The sequence below is a fragment of the Apis laboriosa genome, unplaced genomic scaffold (assembly GCF_014066325.1).
Source record: "Apis laboriosa isolate Shangri-la unplaced genomic scaffold, ASM1406632v1 scaffold188_cov152, whole genome shotgun sequence".
NCBI classification, from domain to species: domain Eukaryota; kingdom Metazoa; phylum Arthropoda; class Insecta; order Hymenoptera; family Apidae; genus Apis; species Apis laboriosa.
Window position 1 is genome coordinate 312,334 of NW_025222224.1, and position 24,694 is coordinate 337,027.

Below are 24,694 nucleotides of genomic sequence, written 5' to 3' on the forward strand. Positions count from 1 at the left end.
TTCTGCGAATTTTTGTGCATTTGAGTTTCTCATCACGATATAAATAAAAACACTATAAATTAAGATATACCCTTTTTTCTCTTATCGAGGCAATAAAACAATCTGCCTATTTTAATTAATACACCAGCGAGAAATGAATTAAAAAAAAGGAAAAAAAAGAAGAACTATCTACTTATATTCTCTTCATCCACGAAGAAAAATTCTCATATAATCTAACTATATTAATTCCACCGTATAATACTCATCCCCATTACATCCTTCGTAATACCACTAGCCCCGTTTCCATTACGATAATACTGCTAATTCCTCCGTGAAAACCCATTACACCAAGTCAGGATTATCTCGAGCCGTAAAAGAAAAGTCACATCTCGAAAACGTACTCCCTTTTCCTTCGCCTCTGCTTCTTCCTCTTTCTCGCCTCTGCATCGTGTCCTTCTGTCCATTCTCTCTCCATTCCAAACCTGTCTCGTTCGTGTCCCAAATGTGCTTCCCCTTCCCCCACAAACGTGTCCAATCACCGATGATCAACGATTATTCGTTGATTTATGTACGCGTCGAATTCTCAACATAGCCTTCCAGTTATTCCTTCGAAGAGTATTAAATAATCGAAGCGAACGTTTTGTCAACAAATAAACACCCTCCCCGACTGAGGCCGAGTGTGAATCAGCTTGCTACGAATCGAGGAGGAAGAGGAGGAAAATAACGTCCGGTTTTCTTGTCGCGAAGACAAGGATTTGGCTCTAACTCGGTGTGATGGATCGGTGATCTCGTGCAACGTGCAACCCATTCATCTGGCACGACATTGAAACAGAGCTGGCTTGTAGTCCTTGCTCCAAATCTCTCGATCGTGCTCTTTCAGACTAGTTGTGCCAACGTCTTGTTTCATTTGTATTTTTCTTTTTATGGGTGTGTGTGTTTGTTTTTTATCTCATTTCTCTTTCTTAAATTTTTCCTCGAACGATTCCTTTCTTTCTTTGTTCTTCATTGATGGAATTCCTCGTTGATAGAAAAATTTTTTTTTTTTTGATAGCGATAAGTGATTGAAAAAGTTGAATTTTGTGAAAGCTCGAGATTTTTGTCTTTTTTCTTCGATGGAGGGTTGATTGAAAGTTAAATTTTCCTCGAAGGAGATTTAATTAATTTTTTCTCTTTTCTTTGTTGCCTTTATCCTTCAATTATTCTTTTCTTTTCCTCTGATCGTTCAAGATTTATCCAGCGTTCGATGATGATTTTCTAAAGTTGTTTAAATAAATTGCATGCAGGATTTGATTTGAAAAGCTTCAAATCAATATGAAAGTTTGACAGATTAAGAATTAATTTTTAAAAGTGTTTCATGATCCATGCATTTTGAAATTTATTTTTCGTTCTAAGAATTTTGAAAATGATGCAATCGTGAGAAATATCTAAAAAGAAAAAGATCATTGTATTTTTACATTATTTTCTTTCGATCACATTTAACCACATTGGATTATTTTACAATAGAAGTAAAATTTTGTACTCGGCGATAAATGTTATGTGAAATCCACAAATTTTGCTTTGGTTACGATTCAGATGATTATAAGTATCGTTTGGAACAATTTTACTTTCAAACGGAGCACAGATTGTATTACGCAAAAAATTTCCAAAAGAACAATATTTTCTTTTTTCAACCATTTTCTTGTATATGAAATAAATTTTTTAAAATAAGTAAACGTAGAAATAAAAGAGATCACTAAATATTCTTCTTCAAATTCACCAAAATCACTCGAATCAATCAATGAATTCATAAATTAATATGTTAAAAAATGGGCAAACTATTCATTTTTTCATAAAAGTATTTTTCCAAAAATTTATCCAGTAGAAAACTTGTCACTCAATTTACATGGACTTTTCACAAACCAAATCACTCTTTAATTTCTTTCTTCTTTGTACACCCTTCTTTCATTGTACATCTCTATTAAAATCTCTATTAAAATCTCTATAAAATCTCTAAAATTCAACTAGAATAAACCAAATTCTCCTTCATTAAACATTAAAAACCTTCGAATCCACACTAAAATATCGAATCCACTAAAAATATCATTTTAACACCGCCAATAAATCACCATAAATTCTGCTCAATTTATTCTCCAAATAATCTTTTCAAAATTGAAATCTTTAAACCTTGAATCGTCAAATCGAAACCTATACAATCTTTCTGCTTCAATTCTCAAAGTCAATATATCTTTTGATATATTAAAACTGACCATTCTCTTTTCATTAAAAATCTCCTCCTTTCAACAAAAATTAAAGATCATTTTTAATCCTCTTCAAAATTTTTCGAATCCACGTCAAATCACACGTTAACTTCTATCATCACCATAAATTCGGCTCAAACTTCTCTAAACAATCCTCTTCAATCGAACTGATGATTTTCGATTTAAAAATCAAACATCAAATTATTTTGATTTATAATCAAACATCAAATTTTCAAAAAAATCAATTTATCGATTCAACAATTTTCTTCTCGACATGTCGGAGAAGAAAAAAAAAAAGGAAAAAAAACACGAATATTTCGTGACCGACACGGTTGTCGTTTTGAAGAAAACTAGTCAGCCGATGACTGGATGAAGCCCGTCAGCCCTCTCCTTATTTCTCGGTCGCGCGCGCGACTATTTAAATCTTTTGTACTAGCTGCTGGCAACGAGACCAGTTTCGACCAAGACTCTGTTCGTCACGTGGCAAAGAGATATTGGTTTGTTCGGGTTTGACAGGGATCTTGGGGGGATCGTTTCGCAGGGATCTTCTTTGGGGTGGTTTTCGCGGTTTCTTGGTCGGTTTCACCGCTCGAAAGCCTGTTGGCCAAAATTTATACTTTGGAAGAGGGTTTGACTCATTGTGAAACTCTTTGTTGGAATTTCGCTCTCTCTGGTGGTTTAGTGGATGTTTAGTGGTATTGCTCATCGAGGAATTTTTGTCTGGTCGATGGAATTTCATTTTTTATTATTTTAAATTTCATCATTTCGTAATATTTTGTTTTGTTAATAATTATTCGTTGTATATTTTTTGGTTGATTGAGAGTTTTTCTCCGGTTACAAAAATGATAGATGGAAGTTCCACGTAATTAATAAATATATTGAGCAATTCTTTATTATTTGTTAAAAAAATAGATATGAAATTGAAACTGAAATATGAAAATAAAAGCATAAATAAAAAATTTAAAAAGTTTTATTAATTGCTATAAACATAGTTATAATAAATTTTCACGATGACATGTTTGAAAATTTTACTAATAATTCCATTTTCATTGTTTCAACTTTTCTTAAAAATAAACTTTTATAAAAAAATAATGTGAAATTTTTCAGTAAAATACTACGTAGAAATAACAATCTTTGGTATATCATAATATAATATTATTGTTAACAAGTTTAAATTCCAAAATAATTTACCAAGAAATATGAAAATTCCTTGGAAAAGGATTTCCAATAAATGGTTAAATATAATATAATCCTTTTCAACGTATTTTTCTGTTAATTCAGATATTTTCAGCTACCAAAAACTATTATAAATTACTTGGAAAACTTCTCTATATTTACTTCTTCTATTATTTAATTAAAAATAATAGAACATTAATATTGTATATCTTTTCATACCTATAGCATAAAATCAAATAGATATAAAATTTTCTTTTTTGCCTAATAATAAACTTAAAACTACTGAAATAAAAATACAAAAATAAACTTTTCAGTCGATAATTTTCTTAAAAATTTTAATTTTGACATTATTTAATATAATCCTAAGAAAATAATAATAATAAACTTTCCAAAAATTTATTCTCACCTTAATTGTAAAATTTATTCTCACCTTAATTATAAAATTTATTCTTACAATTTCCAATAGTCTTCCATTATAGAATCTTCATTAAAATACACAATCACAAATACATGTTAATTTACTTTCAAGTATTTCCATTCAATTCCAATCGTTTCACAGTTCATCTCGATGGAAGATTAAACACGGAGAAGAATAATAAAATAAATTTTCCTGAGTTTCAAATTTCATCTATCCATGATAAATATCGTGACGAAAACATCTTTGTCTTTTCCCCTAGTCGTGAAACACGGATGAAAGAAAATACGTGGGATGACGAATCGTTGATTAGGACACGGTGTGTTTCTTTCACGCACCAATGTAATCTGTTTTAAAAACGCCTGGAAATAATTCAAGTGTGACGCAAGGGGCGTCTGGATTTCAGGACTTCTCGAAATCACAAGTGTCCCGGAGAAGAGACGTGAAAATTGTGACGAATAGAGTTGGAAAAAATTCAGTGAATTTAAAATTATTTCTTCGAGTTTGAAACTTGATTGAAAATTTAAGTTTTTCAATTATAGGCAAAAGAAGAAAAGATTTTTAGATTCTTATTTTTAAAGAAAATATCAAAATGGAAGTTTAGAATGATTGAGATTTAGTAAAATGGTAGATCCTTTAAAGATATGTATACAAATATTGTATAACCTAAAACTTTATTTTAAAACAATTGGCCATATTTTGATAATTTATTTTTATCCACAAAAAAGTATAATATAATTCTTGTCTATTTAAGAATTTCGTAACGAATAACATAGTTTTTAATTTGCTACATAGTTGCTAATTTGCTATTCAACTTCTTGCTCGAAATTGTTTACACTAGTTACAAGAGAAAACTTAAGATTAAACTTAAACTTATACAGTTAGATGGAACGGACAAACAAATTTCAATAAACAAATTTCTCAGGAAACGTAAAGGCAAACAAAGTTGGTCGAAACCTGAATCCAGTTTGCGAGTTCATAATCCTTATCATAAACATTAAATTATTATTTCAAGCATTCAGTATTCAACTTCAAAAAATAAACTGTACATAGAATTAAAAAAATTGAGAAAATTAAAAAAAAAATAAAGAAATCTTTTCTTTCGTTTCTTTAAAATATTAAATGAAATATAAAGTTTTTACAGATTCATGGACTTTAACAGTATATTTCTCTTTTTATTACGATTTCCAACGATATAATAAACAGTGAGCAATGTTAACACGATATGAAACTGTTTTAACTTTCAAAATATATTTTCTCCCGCCCAAGTTGAACGTCGCTTGTCGAGAATCAGTATAGAGACGACATCTGGGTTTCTAGAGCTTTGGTAGAGCGAACGTTCTTCGTGGGCGGGCATTGCTGCCAAAACAAAGCTTTTCTTGGCTCAACGGATAAACAAATTTTCGAGAAAATAGCCGAGTTTTCGCGATTCTTTGCCCATATGAAAATATTCGACACATTTTAAACGTTTCATCGTTCACTTGTATCTCTCCATCAAAGTTTCTTTCGTTATTAAACTTTCTTCTTATCGCGTACAACTTCATTCACGTACTTTCTGATGAAAAATTTTAGAATTATCGATATTTCTATTTTCCATTTTTCGTTATGCGATAATTCTTTTGGATATTCAGATAATAGTTTTAAAAATTTGTTTTCTATTTTTTTGTTTTGTTTTAATCAATTTATTATTAATATTAAATTTTTTAGGATATCTAAGTTAATAATTTTTAATTTTTATTGTTTGATTTAAGTGTTTTAGTAAATATACTTTTATTTATTATCTTACTATCATTTTTTCTTAAATATCCTATTCTATTTTTTTATTTTTCTATTTTCTATTTTTATTAAATTATTAAATTATAATATTAAATTATTTATATTATTTTCAATTAGAAATTTTGAATTTGATTTTTCTACTATTTCAACAGATTTATATTTAGTTTAAAGATTTATAAGTGTTTATAATCAATTTCAAAATTTATGAATTATGAATCACAGAATTTATGAATTTTCTAAAAGTTAATAAATCTCAAGAGAATAGAGCGTTCCTATTATATTCCTAACCACTGACAAATTTTCACGGAAGAATATCCGACATGATTCTGGAAAATATAACGTATGTCATCTAAATCATCATTATGATTCGAATATCTTTCTCACGTCGCACGAATACCATTGAACACTGCTTACATAATCAGTCCATTTACGACATATTTCAATCTAAAATGTTTATACAATATATAACGCACGTTTATTCTCCTCAAAATTTCAACATTACCCATATTGATACTATAAATCTGCATGTAAACCCACAACAAACGTATTATTTCTAACTTTGTGTAAATGTAATAGACAAAAATAGAAAGAAAAAAAGAAAAAAAAAAAAGAAATCAACATACTCACCGTCATTAGAATCTTTCAGTCAATTGTTTAAAATAGTGAAGAGATCCATTTGAATCACTCGTATTTTATATTCATCACTTGTCTTTATCCACGATTTTGAAAATTCCACTCTCGATACATCAAATTTCGATAAATATTTTCACGAATTAAAGATGAATTCGAAAAATTCGATTTTTTTTTCCTGCAAATTTTTTTAACGTAATAAATATTCCATTACATTTTATACTTTCTTTCTCTTTTTACTTATTGCACAAATTTGAACTTGATCTGAGACTTTTTACAAAGGAAATATTTATCAGTAATATTTATCAATAATTGTTGAGATAATAATTATTAAATAAAATTCGCGATTGATAGAGATTGAATGGGCTGGAGCTGCCATGGACAGCTGCCGGCCAGACACGAAGTTGGCGCGTTTGGCTAAGTTTCGAAAATAGTTCGCACCGGATTCGACGATGGTGCGTCTATTTGTGGCGGAAAAGAACTGGTCAAGCAGTGCTGCTAACGTTTGCGGGTGAAACTCTCTAACGGCCTAGTAAGAACCGTTTCCTTTTTCAAAAACATCTAACTCTAGTCTGTATTTCTTTCGAGACGATTTATTCGAATTACGTCCTTTTTGAAATTTCTTCTTTTCATTTTATAAATTCGTTCTATCAAGTCTATTATGTTTCAATTTTTATTTTTTTCCATAAGAATAATCTATTATCTTCAATTTTCCTTTAAATTTTTCTTTTCAAATATAAATTAAATGTTTATTTCACATTATTATACATTATTTATAACTAATCGAATTATAAAGAACTTTTACTCATGATTATTATAATTTAAAGTAAACCTTGTAATAAATAATATGGATCCATAATTAAAATCATACCTATATATCAATATGACTGTTTCCAATAAAAATTTACCGCTTATTACGAAATCGGTGAGGAACATCTTTGAACAACACTAACATTTACCAACACAGTAATCCGATAATATCATAAATCCTTTACCTTGCTCCACTTCGGCGTTAATGTGAATAGTCCTCAGTCTAAGCTCCTCGTTCTCATAAATCATCCCCCTCGAGGATTTCCGGTCGAGTTTCCTGTTCGGTTTCACGCTGCAATCCCTTCGCCTGGTCCTCAGCATCCCGGCCCCACCAACACCGGCAGTAGTCGTCATCATTTTCATTAATTTCAACAACAAAAATCTCACGATCACAACAACAAAAAAAAAAAAAGAAAAAAAGAAAAAGAAACGAAAAATATCACTTCAGATAAATTATCTTTTAATTCGTTTAGGTCGTTTATTACGTTTGTCTTATCATCACGATCTTATCATTATTGTTTTTCTCGAAATTTGAAATCTAAATCGAGATTAGAATCACTGTCCTAGATGCAGTTTTTCTTTAAAGAAACACAAAAGAACACTGTTGGAGAAAATTGCACTTGATTTTTATTATGTGTGGTTTATTCTCTTTACGATCAGCTGTTAACTTTTTTCCAACAGGATAGTTTGTAATTCTCGCTTGATAGCCGTGGACATGGTGGAACGTATTGCGCCATTAAGAAGCGAGTTTAAAGTCATGGGAGAAGCGTTCAAGTGGCGTTTAATCTCACGTGAAGCTTTTAAAATTGGATTTGCGGCGTTGAACTACCTTCAGATTTTCCCCTTTATGGGCTTCCTTCCTGATTCTTCTTTTTTCGAACTTCTTCCCGAGATTCTCTTTTTTCCTTGATATTTCGCGAGGTTTATATTTTTCTTCTAAATTTATTTCGTCTCCTCTTTCTTCCTAAACAATTAAATACAGATTTTCCTTTCAATTCCAAATCCTTTGTCTTGAAATTCTTTTTCTTCCTCTTATTCTCTCCAAACTTTCTTTTTCATCCTCAATCCTTCATCTCGATCGATTAAGAAAGATCTAAGAAAGGAGTTCGCATCGAAAATTCAACGAGTCATCGTCATTTCCACGATAAAAAATTGGAAACGGGGCGCGAAAACGCCGTGCTTCCCATCCAGTTCCGGAACGTCCGCGCCTTGCCCAAAAGGATTTGCATCGTCCGTACGTTTATCACGCGATCCTCCTCTGTTCCTGCAATTTGTCCGTCCATTATTCAACCGTTTATCAGCGTTTTCGACCGTACACCACTCCTCCCTCCACCTCTCCTTTGTCCTTGTGTATTTCTTTCAATTTATTCGCACGAGGTTTTATCCGGTCGCGCGATCTTCCTCTTCCGGCTCCTCCCTCTCTCCCTTCGATTTCTCCCTGCCTTCGATTTATCCACGCCGCTGATCCGAATTTATCGCGGCCGAATTTTTTCTCCCATCCTCTCCCAAGGGTCCAACGTGTTTCTCCATATAGGTTGCAGTGAAATTTCGACGCTGTTTGCCTCCACCAAGGATCTGTTTTCACAGGGAATACTCCTCGAGATCCTCTCGGTGGTCTCTCTCTCTCTCTCTCTCTCTCTTCCCTACAAGAGGGGAGGATCTTTCGGAAGATTGGAGATGGATTTTGAGACGGAGTTGCTGGTTTCCTCGTCGTTATTTTTGTTGAGGAAATTTCGATTCGACGTTGGAGATTCACGGTGAAAATTTCTGATGAGCATTTTCTTTGAAATTTTTTCTTATTTTCGTGTAGATGGATTACGGATTCTATTGAATTCTTGGTTTTAATTTTTATTGATTGAGTTTTTCTAGTTTTTTTTGTTTTTCTTTTTTATGAAGGAACTTTTTAGAAGAATGGAGATGAGTTTTGAGCAATAGATCATTGTTCTTTTTTAATTGTTATGTGAAATAATAGGATCTTCTTTTGTTTAACTTTAGATTCTTCAGATGTTAAAGATTTCGTTCTTCATTTTCTATATAGATTTTGTAGAGAGTAGATTTGTTTCCAAACTGTGTCGTTTCTCTGAAAAATGAAATAAAATATTAATTTCTTGAAATCTAAACATTGTATTTAATTTTAAATAAATTTAAAATTAAATTGAAACGAACAATGATATCTTATTCTGAATTTTTAAAGTATAATTGGTTTTAAATAAAAAGTTAAAGATTATTTCACGAGTGAAACGTTTGTTTCTATTTAAAGCTTATTTCATGAAGCGTTTACTACGCGAAACGATCGTGAATCCGAGAATGCAACTGAATAATTTGGAACCAACTAATCAGTTTAATATCAGAAATACAACAAATTGCTTTGATGATCCAAATTGTAATTCTTGTATGTAACGCGTAAGCCTGCGTAAAATGCAATTAAATTCGAACGCGTTTCGAAATTAGTAAAATGTTATTAAAATTGAATTCGAAAATTAATTATCATTATTACGGGGCTAGTGATCGTTATGTGCAATTGATTAAAAATATACGATCAATTCGGTTTTAAAATTTATTCTTGTACTTCAAAAAAATTAATTAAATTTTCTTTTAAAACAAAAAAAAAATAGAACAGTAAGAAAGGATTTTTTCACGAATCATTATGAAAAATTATAAAATTGTATTAATGTAAAGAAGTTCTTATAATTGAAGTTTTAAGATTAATATTTATTTTAGAATTTCTTTAATTCTATTGATACTATACACTATATTAATCTCACATATCCATTATTAACTCATAAACTTCAAATCAGATTAAGTCTAATTTAATTCTCTTTTTATTCTCACAATCTAATTATTTTCAATTTCGTCTACAATCAATTCTATTTTTTAATTTTAACAAAAATTCAAATAAATCCAAATAATGATTAATTATCATCTTGAAGAGACTAGTATCAACGATAAAAATCTTATCTCACGAAAGAAAGTAATTAAAAAACAAAATAATTAAACCATGTTCTTACATCCCACTTCATATTTCCATGCGTATCTCACATCATATGAAGAAACATTCAGAACACTTCGCTAGGCAGCGTATTCACTCCTCTTTTCTCCCGGAAAAAAGGAGGAAAAAAAGAATTGTATCCAGTACACAAAGAGTTAAACACTCGTTGTACCGAGTTGTGGAAAACATAACTACAGACAAAATCGAATGAACATGCGTTCAAAGGACTCCATGCAGACGCCATGAAATTGAAACCCTTCCAGGCAAAAAACCAACCGAATAGCACGAGAATGAATTATTCAACGGCATATAGGGAGAGAAAAAAAAAAGAAAAAAAAAAAAAATGAGGAAGCAGTGTTACTAGCAGGTTTACAAATTTGGTATTTGGAAAAAAAGTTCGACAAAAGTTCGAGATTCATTCTGGTTTCCGCGCGAACTATTCTGAATGATGGTCTATTAACACATTCAATAGAGTATCAAAAAAAAAAAAAAAAAAAAAAAAAAAAAAAAAAAAAAAAGAATGAGAAAAAAATGCAACGAAATCCAAAATAGCCGTGCATACTGATGACAATACTTGTGTTGAACATGTATGCAAAAAAAAAATCGATAGATAATTCTTTTTCATTTTTTGGAAAAGTTCAACCGCCATAGAGTGTCAAGATATTGATGAATAAAAATAAGTGAAACTTCTATCTTTTCTTATTAAAAGATATTATTATTAAAGACGTAATTAGTAGATTTATGATTTTTAAGATAATATCATTAAAAAATAACGTAAATAAAATTAGCTCAAGTTTATACAATACAGTTTTTCAATAAATTTATTTTTATTAGAGTTAATATTTTCACGTGTCTTAATAATAACTTATTAAGAATAAGGAAAAAATAAAAATGATCGTTAACGATATTTCAATAATATCATCAATCATTGAAAATTGATGATCAATAGTCACAATTCTAATTCACATTTGTTTGCAAATAACAAAAGTATCGTGTCCACTCTAGAACAGTGCGGCATTACAGCAGTGTCTGAATTCGCAAACAGATTCTTTGACGCACTGTTTCTCGAATAAATACTATCCACTGTTCGCAGACGAGTTCACTGTAACTTGTTTATTTTTCACTGTGAAGTGTCCACGTTCTCATGCTCCCTGAAAATAAGCGTGGACGTGGCATAACGGTTTCAACCAAAAATTATAATGCCGCGTTTACATTGGCTAAAAATTCGCGAGTATCGTACTTTCCACGTTCACGAACAATTCTGAAAAATCTTGCAAACTGATCTGAGGGAGTGTGCATTGGATGATGCATTTGTTTGTATCTCGGAGATATGAGTGGAATAGAAAAATATTTTTGACGAAAAGCGTTGATATAATGTAAATCTATGCTTTGAAGACCGTTTTTGGCCCTGGTTCTTCTCTCTCCCTCCTCCTCTTTCTCTCTCTTTCTTTTTGTGTGTTAGAGTCTGCGACACAAGATCAAAGAGGGAATGGTGGAGGCAGAGAGTATGAAAGCACAGGTGCGTATCGTTGTGTCGTTCGTTTGTGGGTTTGCCGCGTTTTTGGTTTGGAAAATGGAGGGATTGAAGGAAGCAGAGGGTGAGGAAAGGAGAAAGAAGAGAAGGTTTAAAGGCGATAGATGGAAAAGAAATAAAAAAAGAAGGGTAAAAAAAAATAGGCGGAATAGAGAAAGATGATTGAGAGATAGAAAAGTGACCGTCGTGGTGAAGAATTGAGGAATGTCGAGTATCGAATGAGAAATTTGAAAGAAGATTATAATTTTAATTGAATTGCATTTTTTAATGAAATTGTTGTCTTCGTTTTATAAATGTACAAAATTTTCAAGCAAATGTAACAAATGTTTTAAGATTTTTGAGTCATTGTGTGTGACTAGGAAAGAGAAGAATTAAAAAATATAGGAAAATAAAATATTATAAAAAAAAACAGTATCTTATCAATAGTGAAATAAAATAGAAATAGGAAAAATAGAAATGAGGATGAAATGAATGTTAAGTTAAAGTTAAAGAAGAAAGAAAAAAAGGAAGAAATAAATAAAAGTAATAAAGAAAATGATTAAGAAAGATGGAAACGAGAAAGAAAGAAATATAAAATAGTGAAATAGTAGAAGAAAAAAAATAAAAATGAAACAGATATCTCGGAGGGTTTAATTGGAAAGGATAAGCTGGAAAAAATACCAGGAAATGAAGAAAGAATCTTAAAAGGAGATAGTTTCAGAGACACGACCATGAAAATAAGAAAAAGGAGGGAGAAATAAGATAGGTCAGTTTGGGACAAAAGAAGATAGAGGAAATGACATTGAATGAAGTGAAAAATTTAGCGAGGAAGTATCTAAAGAGGAGAGAATTAAAGAAAATGAATGTGAAAAAGAAGAATGCAGAAAGAGATATTAGTAGAAAGTGAAATTGTGACATAGAGAAAAGAAGTCCAAAGAAGAGGATTTTAAAGAGGAGAGATCTAAGAGAGATTTAAAACCTTGAAAAATTACTCAAAGAAAAAAATAAAAAAAAACTGAAATAATTTATTAATTAAAATCTTCATAACATAAAGAGACTTGAAATAAGATTTAAAAATGTGAAATACTAAAGACAAAAATAGAATTATAATAAAAATGAAATGCTGCAGAGAGTGAAAAAAGGAAGAAGGATTCCAACAAAAACAAATTTGAAGTTTAAAAAAATCTCAAGAAAAAATCTGAAGGATCTAAAGCAATCTATTAATAAAAAAAACTTCACAAGATGAAAAAACACTTAAAATAAAGTTTAAAAACATGGAGTAGCGAGGAAAAAATCGGAATTATATGAAATGTTTCAAACATTTGGAATGGAAGGAAAAAAGAGCCTGGAGCTCTTTTCTGGAATGGAGCAAAAACAAGTTTGAAAGAGGAGGAAAGAAAAAAAAAAATCAATGAAAAACAGAGGAATATTAGAAGAAACCGTATGGGCAGATCAAAAGATATGAGAATTCAAGGCTGAAGAGAGGTTGAAGAAAGATCTAAATAGAAGAATTAAAAGAGGGGGAATGCAGAAGAAGTGTTCTTCATCTATAGAAGATAACTCGTAGAAGAAGAGTAGGAGAAAACCTAGAGAAAGGAGGGTCAGAAACTAAAGAGATTAAGGCATGAAATCCTAGAAAAGGGGAGCTCAAAGAGACGTACACGCGGATTAAGAGAGAAGGGGATCAAATGAAGAGGGATTAAGAGTCAGAGATTCGGAAAAAAGAGGCGTGGTTCAGAGGATGGAAACAGAGATGTAAGCATAAGAATAAAAAAGAAAGATTGAAAATAAATCAGAGATTAGAATAAAAATATGAATATTATTCAACTGAAGATGGAGAGATTCATGGAAGAAATTTATTTTCATTTAAAAAACTATTACAAAAAAAATATTAAGAAATGCAAATTTTTATTCCTTTTTAAAAAATAAATTTATTTTATTTTTAATATACATTTCATTTTATAATTTTCTACAATTTTAAAATAAATGAATAATTAAAATAAAAATTTAATTAAAGAAAAAAGAAAGTAAATAATAAAGATCAAAAGAATTATTAAAATATATAAAAAAAAAATCTATTACACAGAAAAATAGAAAAATTTGGATATTATAACGTAAACATTAAAACGAGGAAAAGATCTAAAAAATAGATCAAGAAGAAAAAGGATGAAAGAAAATAAAAAGCAAAAAGAGAAAAATATTGAAGAAAAATTCATCATACCAAGAGATACTTTGCAATTGACTTATAAACAACTTGTTCACAGTTTCCTCTACAATTATTTTGAATACTCTCTTGGATAATTAGAATAGAAAATGCAAGGTTTTCTGGTGTGTTACGATCTGGCGATTATAGTTGCATCAGCGGAAATAAGGTTAATTTGTTCGAAGAAGCATGCTTCGCGTGTTCGAATATGTTTGTTTGCTCGTGGCTGATCTGGTACGGTATTACTGTCGTTGATTATTAAAATCTGATTTTTTAAAATTTTCCGCATTGGCAGATTATCTAATATGTATTTATCTAGTAAATTTTTAATAATTTTTAAATTTCAGTATTTTGTGACTTTCATATTTTTGTTTTCAGATTTTTATTTAATATTTCTAAGCACATTTTTATTTTTAATAGTATTATAAATAAAATATTGAGAATATTAATATTATTTAAATAATATTAATAGAAATATTAATAAAATATTAGTCTGCATATGTAAATAAATTATTAATACTCACTTTTTATTTCATATAGTTTATATTTGGCCAAGTTATATTGTATTGTGATCTTTATAGTTTTTACACAAGCAAGAATTTCTCTTTTGCATATGGAATTTTCTTCAGAGTATAGATCCAGTTGTTTCACACTTCATTATTCAATATTTATTATATTCTCAGTGCTGTGAACAGAAACTCACATCAAAATAATATTTCAATATCTGAAAATAATTAATACAAATATTAGATTCTTGGTCTTAAATTTTAATCTAATTAAATTTTAATTCTTAGAACGAATTTATTTAATAAAAAATTATTATCTATTCAAATTACTTTAAAAATTAATATCTAAAATATAAAAATGATGAAAATACATTATAATAAACGATAAATATGAGATTAAAATCTCATACAAATATATTATATATTATAAATTACATACAAATATATTACAATTTATAAGTATTATAAATAATTTATATTGAAATACTAAAAATTAATAGAGTAAAATATATATTTTCAATTTAACATAATACCATTTTTTCCCCAGAATAAATGTTAATAAAATTTACATTAAGTATACATTATACCAAATCATTCAATGTCCATTTCTCGAAGAAAAGAAGAATAAACAAAGTTTTGAAACGACAATCAGGAAGAATTTAAAACTTTCTTCCTTTTTACCATTTCTCTATTTTTTTTCTATTCTCTCGAGGAAAGTTTGCGGGGGTGGAAACAAAGTTCCAAGGCTCCCCGTCACTTTCGACGAAATATTCGTGGGCGTAATCACGTTCATTTGAAGCTGGATGCATCTTAATGCCGCGTGTAAATCGTAGGGATTCCAAAAATTGTTGCACTCCAGGACAAAAACTTAGGGTTCGTTAAGGACGTGCGTGACACTTATCAAACGACGAGGGAGTGGAGAGGGATTAACGAATGTCCTTTCACGTGTCACATGCCAGCCTCGTGATTAATTCTCTATTCTTTTACAAGCATTTTGCTTAATTTTAAATGGATATATCAATTTTTAATGAAAAAATTGGAATTAAAACATATAATATAGAATAGTATTTTTTTAAAATAATTAATGATTTTAAAATGATGTTATGATTGTATTTTTTTTTGTTGGAAACAATGGAAAATGTAATCCTTAATGTTTTTCCTAATTACTAAGAAGAATAATTGTAATTTATAAAATAAACTTCTATAATTAAATTATAAAAAACGATAATTATTTTATATATATATATAAAATAAACTTCTATAATTAAATTATAAAAAACGATAATTATTTTATATATATATATATATTTTTTTTTAAAATAATTATATATATATTTTAAAATAATTTTTTATTTTTTTTTTATTTTAAAATAATTATATATATATATATAATCCTTAATAAAACTCTAATCTTATCAATAATTTATAATTACATGAAAATGTAAAATTTCCAATTGGATAATAAATTGCATTTATCTTTCGTAAATAATATCACAAGTGAAAAATCACAGAATGCTAAAGAAAAATAAATTACGTAAAAGGAAGAGATGTTAAATTCTCAAGATTCTGTTAGAATTTCAATTTTTATCATTAAATTTAAAATTCTTACAATAATATTTAACTTCATTGTGTATTAAGCAAAGGTAAGTAAAGGAATTATTTAAAAAAAAAACGTAAAATATCAAATTCTATTATATAAATATATTCTTTTCTTATTCATAAACGAAAAAAAAGAGAAAAAAATTGTAATACAAATTTCATTGGTAAGATTCAGAAACATCAATTCAAATATTCCGAACGTTATATGTGTATACAAATTATTATTATCGCGAAAATAGAAATTGAATCAAGATTATATTTCGACGCGAATTTGGTTCAGAAACATTTTTGAGACGCAAAATACACTATAAGGCCACCTGGTAGTGGCGCAATTTAACGATTTCCGGTTGCGAGTTTCAATACGTATTTCGATGGTCATTGGTTACGTTCGATAAACCCGACGACGTAAAGCAGACGAGATGTTAAGATGAAATTACACGATCTAGGGAAAATTTAATTTTCTTAAGATTCCCTTCGTAATTTGTTCATAAATCTTCCTGTAACGTGATTTAAATATCCGAGTTATTATGGTTCTATAATATATATTCATACTAACTGTAATACTTCAAATAATGAATCCAAGATAAACACACACACTCGTACAAGATAATTCAAGAGAAGCAAAGAATTCGTGCAATTCAAATCCAAGGAACCTAAGCGTTCCCTAAAAATCTTCCACCAAATCCACCAAATCTTTTAAAAAATTCACGGAATCTAAAGAAACGATTCAAAGTTTTCAGCAAAAAATAGCGAATTGCGATGGAAAATCAATGCAAAAAGAGAGAGAGACACGAGTGAGGCGCGCGTCGTGTGCACTCGCGACACGGTCGAGGTAACGACAAGCCATGGATTACTCGCGCGACACGTGTTGTCGACGTTTACTCGCGTCACGTTAACATGTGCATCGGCGTCGTTCCGCGTAAGTGCGCGCAGAAGTACGCGTACACGTGGTTTCGGCCGGCTGATCCTGTTGCGGATGATTTACATGCGGTCGCGCAACGCCAGCTGGCCTCGCACAGGACAACTACTTTCCCTCCGCAAACGCTCTCGATCCTTGCCGTGGTTCGCTGCCCCCGACTTTGCGCACCGTTTGATGCTCCGAAACCGTGCTCTTGCTCGTTCGCGCGATTTTTAGGGGGGAGTTTGTTGTCTCGGTGGATTGGGTTTTCAACGCGTGGAAGAAGAATCGGTGACAAGATGGTTTGAAGTGGTTCGAAGTGGTTCGAAGTAGTTTGAAGTGGCTCGAAGACGGAGAGAAGAGTTTAAACGTGTACCGAGTGAATCATAAAACAGAATGAATTTTCAAAGATGGATAATTGTGATCGAGGGGTAATTCGGTTTAATGTTGTTTCAGGACGGATAAGAATTTCTTTGGTTTCTTTTTTTTTTTTTATTATTGAAATTTTTCGCTCTAGCAATATCTTAATCTAATTTTCTTCAAATTCTTCGTTTTTTTGTGAAGAATAAATTTCCACGAAGTGGTTTTAAATATTTGATCAACAATATATATCTCTGCGAAGAACGCAGATTTCGATGATTCATAGTAATCGTACGAAAACTTTGCAACAATTTCAATCTTGTAAACATGATGACGCGTACAAATATAAAAATAAAAAGAGAGATTTGATAAAAATGTGTTGATCTTCCACTAAAAATCATTATATTAAAAAGTTAACGAGTTGAAAACTTTCGTGAGGAGAATTTTTTATCCGTCAACCGATAAAAACAACTTTCCTTCAACTTTTCTATTCACAAACACGCGAATACTTTCTACTTCCATCCGCATTCGCGTAAATCGAGCCACATCACGAACTCCAAAAACCATTTCTCGGGAGCGGAAAGCGCGTGGATAACAACGTGGCCGATAACTCCATTCAGAAAATCCAAAGCTTCCGGTTTCCACGATAAAATAAATCACGGCGACTGGCCTTGAAAGACGCGAGTTTCGCCCACGAGATTCGATGCACGAGGCGGCCAGACGCGGCGAACTAACTTCGTCGCCGCGATTTCGAGTTTCGGGGGCTAATTGAATTCGATCGAAAAATACTCGTCTAATTGCAGCGTCGGGGGTTACCACCCCTGGATAGAAAGTGGGGCCGAACTTTCCAGTTTATGGAACTGAATCTTAAGTGGCCGACCCTCCAATTTAAACTTGGGTTATCGTCCTGTCCTCGAAAGCGGGTTACCGTGCACTCACACCCCTGTGTCGCGCCACCCGTGAATCAAACCCCTTCCAAATATGGCGGGGTCCAACTTGCGATTCAAGAATTCGAGGATCATTCATAAGTAGATTTGACAGATTTGTTGTAAAAGTTATCTTAAAAATATTGACATTGGATGTTGCATGATGGGGATTTATGTATTAAAAAGTTTTCCAATATATTCAGTTCTCGTGTTTTTTCGAGTTTTAATGTTTCATTACATTTTGGATCTTTTTTTTTTTTTTGATGAATTTATTATTGTTTTATTTTTGTTTGAATTTTGATTTCAAATACGAATTTTTGTGATTTTTTAGTGATAGAATATTTTCTCTGCTTTAAAATAATTCCAAGTTTATTATTATATTTTATGTTTAAATTAGTGATCAAACGTGTTTATTATGAATTCTATTAAATTTTAAATATTTTCTTTGTTCCACATTAGAGAATATGCATTCAACGATACGTTTAATATCTCGTCAATAAAAATTAAATTTCTTCCTCGTCGATATATTCATCTCGTACTCACATATATATATTTTTATATGATTTCGATATTTTGACTAATAATTTTATCATTATTTTTAGTTTATAATTTTTAGTGCGGCATTATGTCGTATAAACTTTTAATAATTTTTTTTTTTAATACCATTAGATCTTATTAAATATTAAATATAATATTAAATATAATATTATATATATTCATAATAGAATTAAATAATAAAGATCATTTTATAAATTGTGTATCGATTGTTTATTAAAAAAGACAAGTGTTCAAATATCTATGTGGGGAAAATAAATTGACCTGTGAAAATTTTTCAAATCGAAATGGAGGGATGATAATATGAAATTTCAGAGGATGCAAATGATTCATGGGTTAGGAGAATATCGATGGAATGAGAATGGTAAGCTTCGTGACTATTCGAGAAGTTTGAAAAAGGGGATTGGCCGACTAGGAAGAAGGTGAAAGGAAAGAAATCGAAAGTTTTCGATAGACGTAGGAGGGTGGATTGGGAATTGATTCGATAATAATGGGGATGGTTGGTGCAATAAAATTGAATTTTTATATTTCTTTATTTGTATTAATATTTATTTTGTATTTCTGTTTTTTATTTTTCAGGTGAGCGTATTCTTAATGGACTTATTGAAATGATCTTTTGGCTTCAGAGTGTGTAGATGATTTTTGTCAGAAGTAAGTTAAAAGTATTATATTTTTTATCATTAAATGTTTGGAATTATATATATTTCATGAAAGAAATATTTTATATTACATGAATATTATGATACATTAAAATCCTATAATTAATATAAAATCATTGAATTAATATATATACATAAATTAAACGAAAGATTGCAAAAATAACATAGAAAATATATTAGGAAGAATAAATGTATTAGATATTTGCCTCGATTCGATGTATAAATAGACTATTATTATTTATATTTTGTTTTCTTTCACAAAATGCAATAAATATTAATATTGTTTAAAAAAAACTTTTAAACAATAACACATCACGTTTGCATTACGCTACAACGATTTCACTCGATATATATCAAATTTTAATTCTATTCAACAAACATTTTCATCTTGTAATTTTATTTTCCAAGAAAATAATCTTTCCCATCTGAAGAAATGTTTATCTTACTGGACATTTTGTTTCATTTTGCTAATCAGAACTTTTTCAACGAAAATAAAAAACGAGATTTCAGCGTGTAAAGAAAGAACTATATTAAAGCTCTCATCAACGATGTGAGATAAATGTTTGCTCTCATTTCTGCCAAATGCATCGTGACGAAAACTTAATTGATTAGAAACTTAATTTTCGACAAACGATCTTTTTCTTCTTCTTCTTCTTTTTTTTTTTTATAAAACATCAGTCGATGCTAAAATAGCATGATGTCGATGTTCGAAAACTTAAAAGTTTTATTTCAACCATCCTGTTAGATTTCAAGCAATAAATTATATCCTGTTTCCTATAAAACGAGAAAAAAATCGAAGAAATTCTTCATCTTCTCTTGTTTTGAGATTTAACACGATGTTTTCTTTCATGTTTTGTTCGTGTTTTTATTTACATTTTTATATTGATTATCTTGTTGAGGAAAAAAATTTGAGAATATGAAAGTTAAGGTTTTTTTTTAAAATTTTTATTCAATTTAAAATTTTTTTTATTTTTAGATGATAGTAGATTTGAAATTGTTTATAAAATCAATGAATATATATGGTGTTTAACTATTAGTATAAAGCGCTTTTATTCAGTGTAATTATTAAAAAAATATAATTTGATAAGCCATGAATAACTACTTTGAAAACTTTCTCACAAATGAATTATACATACTATATATATAATATTGACTTAATTAGTAATTTAGATAAATGGAGCAATTTCTAATAATATAGAAAGCACAAAATTTGCTTTTGCTAAAATAACTATTATAAAAATAAAAGACACTTCTTAAACTTTCAAACGTTTCATTTCACATTCCATATTGACAAATTATTTAACTTCAATCTTCTAAACACAAATTAACTAAATGGAAGCAAAAAAATAAATCCATATTCGAAAATTTAAAAAAATTTTTTTTTTAAATTTCTTAATTAAAATTTCCTCAACTTTTCAGGCACAAAATAAACAGAAATACAAGAATCTTATAAAAGAAATTTCTTCCTCAAATACCTCCTTTTCCATCTAGAAACCCAATTTCAACCAAACTCCTAAACATGAATGTAGACTTTATATCTAAAAAGAAAACAAAAAAAAAAAAAAAAAAAACAAAAAAATAAAAGTGCAGAGGGAACAGTTAAACAGTCTCAAAGTCCGTTCCACTCAGTGGCACCGGAATTTTCATCCCTTCTTCACTCTCCAACCTCTCCAATTAGCCTTGTCAAAAACACACGTCGAACTACCCCAACGATTCCACCCTCTCCCCTTCTCTTGTCCCCCGGCTCACATGGCTGACAAGGAAAATTTCATTTTCCTCGGGTAGAATAAACGAAAAAAAAATCGAGATCCACAGAATTGCGTCAGAAAAATGAGGGCCCCGATAAAACGATCATCCCCTGTCGTTCTATATTTCAAGGGTGCAACTGTGTTTTAACCACCACTGTGAAACTTTGCAAAGTCATTTCGAGGCTGTTGCAACGCAATAAAACGGTGGAGGACGGGGGTGGCAATAAAGTGACGCGGTTAACTGAAAAAAAAAGGAAAAAAATTTTTTTTTTTCATTTCGAACTACGATTATCATCACAATCCACATCTCTGGCTTGGTTAACGAATATTCGGGCAATCCTGATGCTTTCTTCCTTTCTTCTCCTTTTAAGAATTAAGATTTTCCATGTTGGAAAGCGGAGTGGACGAAAAAGAAGTTTATGAGGTGGAATTAAGGGGTGGAGGACACGTTTGGTCTTGGAATTGCTTCTCTCTTATTTTTCCTTCATGAAGGTTAATAGCGTGAAATGGGAAGAGATTGGTCGAAGGCCGTTAAGTGGAATTTAGCGCGCATTTATGGCTCACGTGATTACTGATTGTGTTTGGTTTGGATTGTAGGTGAGGCTTTTTCGACGAAAGAGGAATCGTTTCGAAGAGAAGAATCGAAATTATTGTTAATGAATTGTTTATTGTTAATGAACTTTTTTTTTAATATTATTTATTAGAAAAGAAATAAAATATGAAATTTATGAAAAAAATATAAAATTTTTTTTATAAATATCATTGTTTTATCTTTTCTTTCGCATTCATTGATATTTATTTTTATAGTTTGATAGAATTTAGTATAAATTACTCGGAGGAACAATAAAACAAATAAAAGAAATAAACTAAATGTAACTTATATATATTTCAAATTCAATATTTAACTGAAAAACCAACAAAATAATATCTCTAACAAATAAGAGAAGATGAAAATACCATTTCTTGCGCGTTTTTTTTTCAAGAAAATAAAAGAATCGAAAACCAAAAAGTGCAAAACATCAAAAGACCACTCGTGGATGAAAAATAAATTTCCAAATGAAGATACATTCCTCGTGAATGGAACGAAAGGGAAGACGTATGTGGATTCCTAAAACCACCATTCGTAATCCAAACAGTCGGGTATTAATAGGCGGAAAAGAAAACAGTGAAAATTTTCAGCGACCAGTGTCTGACAATCGTCGAACAGCTGACACGCGGACAATCTAGAAATATATTTTTCTTGTCGCAAATTTTTGCCAGTTTCCTTCAATTCTTTGCTCGTAAATCTTTTCTCGCTCTAATAGAATTATTTTTTTTATTAAAAAGATGAAAAAATTGTCGCAAATAATGAATAAAACATTACTAGAGAATTATTTTATTTTATTTTATTTTTTTTTTTTATAAATTCTTCAACTATAATATAACGCTATATTAAACAAAATCTACTATATTTATTACTATATTTATTATCATATCAACAAAAAATCTTTTATTTACATCAATTGTTTACTTCTCAGATATCAAATTAAGAATATGAGAAAATAATAAATGATTAAGTTATGATTTTTTCTCATAAATAAGCAAAAATTTGGTTATAAAAAATTAAAGAAGATTAAAGTATATAACTGTATCCAGTACGTAAACAAATATCCATTTGTTTTGAATAACGCGTTTATATTCACAGTAGTTCATACTTACACAAAAATATTTCTAAAAGTCGAAGAAAGAACTTGAGAAAAAAATTTTACAAAATTTTATTGAAAATCATACACTCACTATACCTCTTGTCCCGCTTGTCAATCTCTCGCTGTCGAATCACGATCGTTTCGCGTCGTAAATACGCGCCATATGATCGCTGCCCGTCTCTGAATCATCGTCGCAGAAAATATCCACGACCCCGAAGGTACAACTCCACGCTTTCCATCTTCGAAAAAAATATCGCCAATTCTTCTTCTCACGTGATTCCTTACTCCAAAATCTTTCTCCCGTCCCTTTCCTTCGAAACGACACACCAGAGAAAAAGAAAAAAAAAATTACCACAAATCTTTTATTCTTTCTTTTTTTCCTCTTTTTTTCTTCAAAAAAAACACAACATCGTTTTAACCACGTTAGTCTTCCAAAGCACGTGAAAAAAAACTCCAACCTTCTCACACGCGACACACATTCACTTGAGTCAAAAAGAAGTGGGCATTAAAGAAGCAAAAAAAAAAAGAGAGAAAGAAAAAAGAAAGAAAGAGAGAAAAGAAAAATGGAAGGGAAAGAAGAAGGATGGAGAGAGGAAAAAGACAAAAAAACACAAGAGTGGACTCGGCTCGAGCAACAATGCCTTTTTCATCCTTCTTTTACTTGCACCTCACTAACGACCGGGAGCACGCTGTCCAACCTTCTTGCTCGCTTTTTTACTCGCTTTTTTATCACTCGACCCGCTGCTCCATCGTCGAACGCGCCTCTGCCCCCATCCTCTACCCCGCGGCCATCCCACCTCTTTTGGACCCCTTGTTTTTTCTACACAGGTACACAGGAAGGCAGGAAGTTTCTTCACGCGACGTACCTTTTCCCTTTGTCCCTTCTTTCTCCTATTTTACTTGTTTCTTTCTCACACGACACACGTGCCTTTTTCTTTCCTTTTCTTTTTTTTTCGCCTCTCCTTTTTCGGTCACCTTTTTTTACCGATCTTTCCTTCGTTGTTTTTGTTTCTTCTTCCTTTTCCTCGTCCTCGTCCTCGCCCTCTTCTTGTTCCTCCTCGGTTTCTTTCTCGCGGCCACGGTAGTGCGGAATTCGAACCGGGGTTCGATTTGGCGGCACCCGAGTTGAGCCGGTCGGCATAACTGCGGTAGAGTAGACCACTCACTCGTGGCCTCTTGCCTTTTCTCTCTCCCTCTCTTTCTCTCTCTCTTCTTCTCTCCACGCCTCTCGTTCGAGCTTGGCTCCACCACCTCTCCAACGTTCCTCGCTACTCCTCTCTCTCTCTTTCGCTCCCGTTTCCTGATCTTTTTTCGTCTTGGGTTGATCTATCGCCATCTTTATCGGGTAGTAATGGGTTCGAGGTGATATGAATCGATTCGAGTAAGGAGAGAATTGTAAATTAGTCACGGTTTCGAAATTTCTTAAGTGTATTGAAAAATATCTTCATTATTTCAAACTTATCAATTCAATCAATTATCATCTCATAATTATATTTTAATTATGTATTAAATAACGGATTATATTTTGAAAGAAATAATTGATAAATAGTGATACTCGACAAATTAATCTTCTCATAGTACAATAAAAAATAAATTGGCATAAATTAAGGATAATATATTATGAATTTTACATTTTATACATATAATTGGTAATTAGAGAAAGATTGCACGATTCTAGAAATAATTCTTAATTATTTTTTAGATATAATTAAAATTAGATATTCACGTTTTTAATATTTATTCAATAAACATTTAAGTCAACCATCTAAAAAATAACTTACCCAATGAATAAAACCAAGTCAAATTCAATTACCGCGTTCCAAATCATTTTAAACTCTCGAATCTAGGTCTCTCTCCTTACTGTGGAAATCGAATTAATCCCATCGCTATCCCGTCACCCTGATCCTCTCCTTCGTATCTAACCTTCTCCCAAAGGAATTCCCTTCTTCCCTCCTTCTTCCTCCCTTTCCCCGTCCATCCGTTTTTTCTTTCGTAAACACCGTTCTCGTTTTCCTCATCGAATCCCTTTT

The 24,694-nt window shown here is 30.6% G+C and overlaps 2 protein-coding genes and 1 long non-coding RNA gene across 6 annotated transcripts in view; 1 reads left to right on the forward strand and 2 right to left on the reverse strand.

The window, feature by feature from the left end:
• Window positions 1-8,594, reverse strand: part of LOC122711778 — a 35,978-nt gene extending 27,384 nt beyond the window's left edge. For 2 of the 3 annotated variants that reach the window (XM_043930823.1, XM_043930822.1), the window contains exon 1: window positions 7,209-8,594. In XM_043930823.1, coding sequence (XP_043786758.1) covers window positions 7,209-7,386 — 178 coding nt within the window. In that variant the 5' untranslated portion in view covers window positions 7,387-8,594. Of the gene's footprint in view, window positions 1-380; window positions 967-7,208 lie in introns of those variants that run through there. The other variant, XM_043930824.1, reaches the window with a different exon arrangement.
• The window catches only part of LOC122711777 (tyrosine-protein kinase transmembrane receptor Ror), a 276,507-nt gene that overhangs the window by 91,621 nt on the left and 160,192 nt on the right, over window positions 1-24,694 (forward strand). The window lies entirely within an intron of this gene.
• On the reverse strand, window positions 8,660-23,773 carry LOC122711779. Of its 2 annotated transcripts, none has more exons than XR_006346189.1 (3): window positions 22,761-23,773; window positions 14,253-14,413; window positions 8,660-9,103 (listed from the first exon to the last, which is right to left on the reverse strand). It is a non-coding gene; the product is annotated as an uncharacterized LOC122711779 (long non-coding RNA). The 2 variants fall into 2 exon arrangements; XR_006346188.1 differs by lacking the exon at window positions 22,761-23,773 and adding an exon at window positions 16,390-16,493.